This window comes from Rosa chinensis, chromosome 4 (genome assembly GCF_002994745.2).
Source record: "Rosa chinensis cultivar Old Blush chromosome 4, RchiOBHm-V2, whole genome shotgun sequence".
Taxonomy (NCBI): Eukaryota; Viridiplantae; Streptophyta; class Magnoliopsida; order Rosales; family Rosaceae; genus Rosa; species Rosa chinensis.
Genome location: NC_037091.1, coordinates 66,040,119 through 66,049,319, shown reverse-complemented (window position 1 = coordinate 66,049,319; position 9,201 = coordinate 66,040,119). Strand labels below are relative to the sequence as shown.

Here is a 9,201-nt window from a genome sequence, read left to right as displayed (position 1 = left end):
TAGGTAAGTAAATGTGTCACTAGTTTGATAACCAATGGGAGGGGTATGAGTTTAGAAATGATTCCCATATCGATTCTTTTCTTTTCTTCCAGTTATCTCTGATTCATGACTTATTACATTCCAGTTGTCTTTGATTCATGACTTGGAATGTAAGCAAACATGTCATAAGTGTTATTCAGGAATCGATTCATGATAATGAGGTAAGATCCACACACATTCCAATACCTATATATGTTAGTAAACGCATTAATCTCTTACATTAGAATCATTCTCGTACCTATATATGTTAGTAAACGCAGGAAATCTCATACAGCAAAATCATTTTATTTATTTCCATTCTCATTTCGGACAAGTAAACGTGCCATCAATATCGTCAAGAATAGCTTCACCTTCACAAATAAAGCTTGACATCAAAGGCAAGTTGCAAGTTGCAAGTTGCTAAGGCCAGGCTTGACCGGTACTTTGCTTATCGGCAACTATGTTGAGCTCACAATCGATAAAAGACTGACTATTTGTAATATTTTCATCAACTTTCTACAGTTTATCGGCAAAATATTATACAATGTCTAGGTAATTAGTTAAAAAATTTCGGTCTCGAAATGATACTTGTACCTAAGATGATATTACCTGTTACGTCACATGAACCATCCAGGTACCATAGAATTTTTTATTTTTTATGTATATTTTTGTCACGAGAGGCTTTCCAAAAACTCATAACAACCAAACGTGTATTAGTGGGCTTGCAAAGCTGAACTCGCTACTGGACTCCATCAATGTCCACAGAACTGGTAGGTATCCTCAACCCTCCCGCCCAATCTGCCATTCCCCTAACTCCAATGGAATCCTAGCAACCTATCTCCATGGAGTTTCCAGCATTCACAACTTTCCGGCCATCTTCTCCGTTCCTTTATCCTCCGAACACTCCACTCCTCTTCACGAAATGCTCGTTCCGTCGCCGGAGAAAATTCAGCTTCCGGCGGAGCAGTTGCGGCTGCAAGCTCTCTTCGCTTCGAATAACGGCGAACAACAACGGACCCGCCGCCGATGTGGACTGCGACGAGTTCTGGGGGAACTGCGAGTTCGTTGAAGTCGTCGGTATCGGAAGCCGCAACGACGCCGTTTTCGACTTCTGTATGGAGTCGCCGTTCCGGTTTTCGTCTCTACGATTCTGGTAAAATTATTTGTTATTTACTGCAATATATAATGCTTAAAAATGAACTTGTTTCATGTTTGGCTAATGGTGAATGGATTTTGTTGCAGGCATATTCTCATTAAGGACTCAATGAAGGCACAATTACAACGCCGGATCGTCGGAAAAGGTTCATTGCTTGTTCCGTAGTAGTTAGCACACATTTAAGAAGAAATGGTTTTCTTGAGCTGCATTATTGTATTGTGGAAATGTATCAGTTATCTTCTCTTTTGTTTATGATTGCAGATGTGGCTCCGATGGTGTTTGAAGCGCCGATGTCTTCAAAGTCGTGTTCAAAGGCTGTTATACTTGTTTGTACATTTCTTACCTATTACTTGTGTTTATGAGTATCATTTACTATTAACTTTGATTATCATCTATTAAGGGAATGGAGGATTTGTTATTGCGGGGTTATTTGTGAATGGGGCATGTTCTAGTCATTGTATCTCTTCATGTTTAGCACTGTCGTCCTCAGACTTATTGGGGTTCTTCATTATACTATGGCAATCTATTGGTGCCTCTTAGTTTTGATGATGAAGCGTACTAGCAATCAAGTTTTATCTGTTACTTTTCTTTCTAGGTGGCAAGTGCGGGATATGGCTTGGATCTCATGACAGCAATTGATATACTCAAAACGATAAGATCTGCAAATGGATTTGTGGTCACTATTATTATGAAACCATTCAGCTTTGAAGGACAGAGACGCCAAGATGAGGTTTTACTTGGGAACTTAGTGTTCCATGGCTGGCTGTTCTGATTGATATCTATGCACTGATGATGTAATGTTGAATCTAATTTGCAGGCCAAAAATCTCATGGAAACACTTCAGGAGCATACAAATTTACTTATTGGTGAGTGATGTATTATATTTCCTTTTCAGTGAAGATTTGAACCTCCCGCAGTTCTTTAGCAAAACCATTAAGTAGGACACTAGCACATTATGTTGCTTCTTTTCACATGCAGGTCTTGATACTGACATGTTACTCAAAAAGGACTTGGTAACTTTAGATGAGGCTGTCAGGACTGCAAATAATGCAGTTTTAATGGCAATAACTGCCGTATCTGTTCTAACATCTGTAAGTGTACTTCTTCCATATATTTTTGGTTCTCTGAGTTAACAGTAGCCTCGTTCTGACTTGGTTATTGCTGGTGTGCTCACAGGATATACACAGAAAGTTTATCGATGCATCCCATTATGATGTGAAAAAAGTTGAAGTTTCAGAAGTAATGCAAGTAAGTGTTCATACCATACACTTTGCAAGCTACAATTAGACTTATTAAGTTATATAATTTTATTCGCACAATTTCGTGTGTCGTATTTTCTCCATCACCTTTATATTGTAAAAAGGTCTGTCTTGACAAGTTTTAAGAATGTGTTCTCTTCCTTTGTACCTTTTAACAAGGCGACTTCAATCATGTACAGGTTTTGGAAAGATTTAAAGAAGCAAAAATTGGATTTGGTGCTGGCTACAACATCAAAACTTCAATTTTACGATCCATGTATGACTGCCCTTTCCTGAGTGTGGGTGTAAAGGTACGATAAAATTCTGTTATTTGAATTTTAAAAGTTTATTTGTTAGTTGAATACCTTCCATCATCCCGTTTGCATGTTTATAAGTTATATTGTTCCCAACGGCGAGTACAAGATTCCCCAAACCGACTTCTTCTATTTTATGTTTGTTTAAAAATTTTATGCTCTTTTCGGACTTTTGATTTTGACATTGGTTTTTTTTTTTTTTTCCTTTTCCTTTCTTTTCTGTTGCACAGGACTTGGATGGAATGGTTATATGCATAGTTGCAAGTTCTGGTGCTATTGATAACAGTGATGTACAGGAAACTTTGCATACTTTTCGTCAAACTACAGAATATGAAGGGGAAATCTTAATTTCTACAATTCATGAACCCAGTCTAGAGCCCAACCTGCTAGTCACAACTGTTTTTATCTTAGGGTAACTTTCTTACTTTCTACCTCAATTTCAGTTATTATTAGTATTTGCAACTTTTTGTATTTACTGCCTTTGTATTAAAGTTTGATTGATTTCTGCATAACACATCTTGACTTGTGTGCTAATGGAAACTTTATGTGGTTACCAGTTTTGCTGAAAAGCAGGTTTCTGAGAAAAGTAGCATATTGTCTGGACTGGCTCAGCACTTTCCGTTCTTTTTCAATCTATTTAGTAGACATCAACCACAATCAAATGACAGTCAGGAATATCCGTCACTTCAAAATCCCCTTTCTGAAGAGATAGATGCACCAGATTCTAGTGAGCTGGGAAATATAAATGCTGTTGATGTTAAAGCTGAAAAGTTTAATAATTATTCTGAAGAACCTCAGACGGGAATTAACAGCAACTACAATGAATTCCACATTTCAAGGTTTATTTGATATCGGCATATCGCTCTGTCTTTTTAGTTCTCTTCAATTTTGTTATGCAAAATCTTATATACTTTTTTTTTTGGTATTATACTAATAGTGGATCTGAGCAAGCCAGTATTGAATCGTCGGGTTTATATGATCCAATCACTGAAGGTAGCACAATTGTTACTTTTTTTTCCTTCTTAAAATTTTAAGTACCAGTTTTTATTTTCATAGAGTAGCCTTTGCCCAGTGCCCTCTTTATCCTTAAGAACATTTGACACTACTGTTTATTCTACAAATCAAACAAGTTCTTTTTGCAATTTTCTAATTATAGTTAAAACTAAAAAATGCAATGCCAGAAACTTCTGCCTTCCAAAGGCAACCGCTTGTTAGTTGGAACATGGGGCATGAATATCAGATTGCAAAGGATTGGGGGAAAGAGAAGGGTGGTGAAGATGGAGCTATGCTGATGCTTGATGACCTGAGTGTCTTTTGCCTTCCAGTTGGTGTGAGGTCTCCAGAAGAGTTGAAAGAGAATGTCTCATTTCCAACACAAAACCCAGAGACAAAAAATAAGGATGATGTCAAAGTACAACCAGCTGTGAATCTAGACTTGTCTTCTTGGAGTCCATTCACTGACACAGGTCTTGAGGCAGTGAAAGATTTTTATAATTCGGCATCAGCACTTGTAAAAGGAAAAGATGCTGAAAATCCTAAGCAAGGAAATCTCTCTGTTCGTGCAGCATCCATGCTGGTAATTTGCTGTTATGAATACATGTGCTTTATTTCTTAATGACATAGTATTGCTACTTGTTAGAAGTTAGGACATAAGGATTAAGTTTGGTTACCTTTTCTTCATACAGGAAGCAGAACGACATTCACCAAAAAAGTGGAGTCCTATGGTGGAGATGCAATACAGAGGAGGAATTTACAGAGGACGATGCCAAGGAGGTCTTCCTGAAGGAAAGGTACTTGTATAACCTTATTAAAGTGGTGTCAAAATAAATTTTTTGTGTGGATGTTATAATCAAAATTTTGGTCTGTACAAAAGAAATTAAATTCTAATGCTGAAGAAATTTCTACAGGGTCGTCTGGTTCTTGGAGATGGAAGCATCTATGATGGTATGTGGCGCTATGGAAAAAGATCAGGTCTGGGTACATTCTACTTTAGTAATGGGGATGCTTTCCAGGGATCATGGAGGGATGATGTCATACATGGCAAGGTAATTTTTTTTTTTTTTTTCATGTAAAGGAGAAGTCACTTATATCTATACTATTATTAAGAGAAGAGGCTTTGTTAGCTAAAACAGAAAAAATGTATGACCTTGAAATATTAAAAAACTATACAACTCATAAAACAGATAGGTATATAGTCAAATTATAAAATAAACAGAAAATAAAAAAAAAGGTGAAAATGAGAAACAGATAATCAAACTACCCACTTCTATCATTCTATGAAAAACAACCAATTCCTGTAAATAACTTCCCACTGCCTATTTAAAAAAAAAAATTCAATTTTCACATAGTGTGTGGGGCCATCTAGTTTCTTTTATTTAAACTAGGCTCCAAACACACCCAATGGGTGTGGATAATTACGTGGGAAGTTATTCCATAGAATGTGGAGAAAATTGCTGCACATATTTTGTTTTTGATTTTTTTTTTTTGTTAAATTTCTTTTGTTTTTCTTTTATTTGTGAATTGACCATTTTGTCTTTCTCAAATATTTCAGTTCAAATGTTTTTTAATATTTGAGGGATATTTTGGTAAAAATTTTCTGTTTTGGCTGACACACTCTCTTCTGTTGATAATAGTATAGATAAGAAGAGAATTACCTAATAAAATGAAATGATTTACATGGTAAAATAGAATTTCTTTAACAAGAAAAACTTATGCATAACTGATTTCTCCTCTTGATTGTAAAACTCCATTAGTAGACCTTCACGGCTGTTATTCTGAATAGGTCGTTCTTTGGTCATATATGTATAGGGTTGGCTTTATTTTCACACCGGAGACCGATGGTTTGCAAACTTCTGGAAAGGAAAGGCCAGCGGTGAGAGTCGCTTTTATTCAAAGTCTGGTGATGTCTTCTTTGGCCATTTCCAAAATGGTTGGCGACATGGCCAGTTCATTTGCATCGATGTTGATGGAGCAAGGTTTGCGTGTTTCTTGTGTGACTTCATTTCCACTGTTCTAATTGATACTATGAATCAGGTTAATGTGTGTTGTCTCGTTACTTACAGGTGTATTGAGAAATGGGATCAAGGTGTTCTTGTAAGCCGTAAACTGGACTCTGATAGTGGTGATTGATAAAGATTTTACTTGTAATTATCTTGCAAATTGCTTATTCTTTTCCTAATTGTGGATTTCATTTTAAAGGGGAAGCATAAGTTAAAGTTTTTTTGGCCTTCTGTATCTATCTCCAGCTACTGTATTGGTCTTATTTGTTTTGGTCTGATGTAAGCTACGAGGGTAGCCCCTTGAAACTTAAAACTTTCACAGCTTAATATCAAAGACCAAATGCAAGAGGCTATAGTCGCTATACCAGTGAGTTTGGCATTATTGCAAGAATATGTAGATTGAGAATAAGATGTACAAGATAGAGAATGAAATGCATGTGATAACAAATCACTTTTAATTTCTTCATTGCTGAGCAACTTACAGGGAAAAAACAAATAAATGTGGAGCAACTTCTTGCAAGAATATGTAGACTGAGAATCAGATGTACAAGATAGAGAATGAAATGCATGTGATTTGATGGTCCTTATTACGTTAAATTTCTTCACTGCTGATCGACTTATAGGGAACAAACAACTTCTTTTTATTTACTTTTACCCCAAGAATTGATGGTGAGAAATTTGATGTTGTGGCCCTGTTCAACTTAATCATGCCGCAAACTACACCTAAACCTCTGAACTCCGTTTAATCAATAATTACCGACCACAGCAAGTCTAAAGTCTAGATGGTTCTTCATCCCAAATACTATGCATATATTCTGTTCTGACCATAATATTTCCCACGCACAGAAAATGTATGGTTTATGATCAATTCTCTGTTCTCTCTGAACCACCTTCCAAATCTTCCGATGATTGAAGACCTGTGGAAACAGAGGTCCTTGGATTCAAAACTGGATACTACCTGTGAGGAAAAGCCTCGAAACCTATGTACATCTCAATTCATTCTTGCAAACCATGTTGAGGGTCACTCTCCGGTATATCATAGCGACGGAGAGAATCAAGGCTGGAATGAAACAAATTAAGAGTAATGTTCAAAAACCATGAATAAGGTAATAATAATTGAAGATGCATGATACCATATAATGCTAAACACGAGTCACATTCTTAAAAGTCAAGGCATCCAAGAAGATATGAACTTGTCTTACCTGCAATTCTGCGGAACCGCCCATGGAAATATCAAAGTTCTCTTCAAACTTGGTGGCAAGGACAGAAACTCCTTCCAGTCCTGAACCATAATTCTAAGGTCATGCAGCTTGCTATCTAGACCAAAACAACAATTTGCATGCATCGTGCAAACTTGATTCAAATCTCTACTAGGTTCACAAAATCCACCAAAATAAGCAGTGTCCAGAAATTTCATTTTCAGTCCAATATTAACAGTGGAGGGATCAAACTTGATCATATTGAGAACATCCTGATCATGGTATCCAGGGTAGGTTTCACGAGAAGAATACCAATATCTGTAGAACTCTATTGACCGGTTATTGGACTTCACATAGTTGAACCCTCCATTAGGTCTGTTCTGCAAATCATCGGAGCTGCCTAAGAAATGATCGCAAGCAATCTGAAAATCTGCATCCGAATAAAACCGCGGAAAAGGATTCCTGAACCACATAACATCAGCATCCTGGAGGAGAAAGCCCGACCACGAAGGCATTGAATAAAGGGAAAAGGGAAAAAAAATACAAGTTGATTAGATTTCATTCGTGAACTAAATATCAATTTCCACAATGATGTTGAAATCAGAATGAAATACAAACAGTTTTGCAATCAGTTGGGACATAAAAATCCATTCTGATGATAAAACTGTTGGGCTTGTCCATACCTAACTTGATCAAAAAGAGAATCTACATCGACACAAAACAAGAATAGCTACTTACTACTTGACATAAAGACAAATCAACACCGTGGAGTCACACATGCACACGGAGACAAGAAGAGAATTCAAGTAATTTCCTACACAAGAATCTAGTGCAAGCTACATATGAATGAAACTCTTTTGATTCCGAGTCAAAATTGATGATCAGTTTCAAATACAGATACATGTATAATAATTCAAGAAATGATTGAATGCAGGAAAATAAACTAAATAAAAATGACAGAATTTGAGATTACCGTGAAGACAAAATTGTAGCCCATCTCAAGAACAGAGCGGAGAAAATCAATCCTTGCCCACATCATCTTCAAGTACTGGGGGGTCATGAAGTATGCCTCCTTATGAAAATCTACTCCCTCAGTAAGAAGAGCAAAGCAATGAGTATGTACCTCCAAACAACGCTGATATGCCTTTTGGTCCAAGGCAACGATAACCAAATGATTCAAGAGCCTATGAGTGCCAATTCCATTCCTAAAGCTCTCAAGGAAGAGATCAATGATTGAATTTGGAGCCGCCCATGCTTCATTTAACGTCGTCAAGATCACCGTCCCGTCTTCCATAGCAGCATCCTTCAAAACCTCTTCAATCCCTCGTTCCTCACTGACCTACATACACTCAAGTTTCAATAAACATATGCAGTTGACCTAATTTGCACGCTCATTTCTACGAACCTCATGAATTTCGTAACGAAATGAAAAAAAAAAAGACAAAATAAAGCCTGATTTCAAAAGCTTGAGGAAATTACACGATGCATAACGTTCCTCATCAACCTATATACACTCAAGTTTCAACGAACATATGCAGTTGACCTAATTTGCACTCTCATTTGCGAAATTCACAGAACAATGCCTGATTTCAAAAGCTTGAGGAAATTACATAATGTACAGCGCACATCGGTCCTCATCAATCTACACACATACAAGTTTCAATAATTATATGCAATTAAAGCTAAATTTGCACACACATTCTGTACAAAGCTCGGAATTTTGAACAGTACGAACCAAAATTGAGAACACAATTCGCAATTTCTAAAGCTTGAAATTACATAAAGCATAAAAATTGAAGGTAGAACCAGAAATCAGAGTACTAACAGTTAGGGACTCACCGGCGAGGAATTGAAGGCGGTGAAGGAAGCAGAGGGATAAGAAGAGAAGTGATGCAGAAGGCGGAGGGTATCGGAGTTTTTGTAGAGGAGCAAGCACGATAGAAACACGGTGAGGAAGAAGAGGAACCGCCGGAAGAGTGCGACGGATTCCGGCAACATGTCGGCGGCTCTGCTGGAATCACGGCTGCCTAAAGTCGCCGGTAGTCGCCTCCGGTGTGAAAGCATCAAAGACGGTTACGGTTTGGGAATCTGGCATGGTTTATCCGACTGTGGGGGAGTTACTGAAAGACCGTAAAGAGAGGCCAGGGGGTAACTACTTTTTCTTCTCTTATGTATCAAGGTTTAAAAATATTTTTGATTTTTGACATTATCGATTTTTTTCTTTTTCTTTTTCAACTAGACAAAATAAAACTACAACACAGAACCTTTAATACATGT

General features: G+C 37.1%; 2 protein-coding genes across 3 annotated transcripts; one reads left to right on the top strand and one right to left on the bottom strand.

Moving 5' to 3' along the window:
* Positions 1–712: 712 nt before the first annotated feature.
* LOC112197228 (protein ACCUMULATION AND REPLICATION OF CHLOROPLASTS 3) lies at positions 713–6,087 on the top strand. Of its 2 annotated transcripts, none has more exons than XM_024337841.2 (16): positions 713–1,171; positions 1,261–1,319; positions 1,436–1,500; positions 1,770–1,904; positions 1,992–2,040; positions 2,153–2,265; positions 2,351–2,422; positions 2,613–2,723; positions 2,957–3,138; positions 3,284–3,565; positions 3,664–3,719; positions 3,908–4,302; positions 4,412–4,516; positions 4,634–4,771; positions 5,535–5,701; positions 5,789–6,087. In XM_024337841.2, exons 1-16 carry the CDS (start codon positions 861–863, stop codon positions 5,853–5,855), a joined length of 2,307 nt encoding a protein of 768 aa, XP_024193609.1. In that variant the 5' UTR covers positions 713–860; the 3' UTR covers positions 5,856–6,087. The 2 variants fall into 2 exon arrangements, with proteins under 2 accessions (XP_024193609.1, XP_024193612.1); XM_024337844.2 differs by having other exon boundaries at positions 1,089–1,171; positions 1,436–1,504.
* A 61-nt stretch (positions 6,088–6,148) lies between these two features.
* On the bottom strand, positions 6,149–9,095 carry LOC112197229 (uncharacterized protein At4g15970). Its single transcript, XM_024337847.2, has 4 exons — positions 8,764–9,095; positions 7,898–8,263; positions 6,928–7,409; positions 6,149–6,785 (listed from the first exon to the last, which is right to left on the bottom strand). The coding sequence occupies exons 1-4, from the start codon at positions 8,986–8,988 to the stop codon at positions 6,722–6,724; spliced, it is 1,137 nt and encodes a 378-aa protein (XP_024193615.1). The 5' UTR covers positions 8,989–9,095; the 3' UTR covers positions 6,149–6,721.
* Positions 9,096–9,201: the final 106 nt, after the last annotated feature.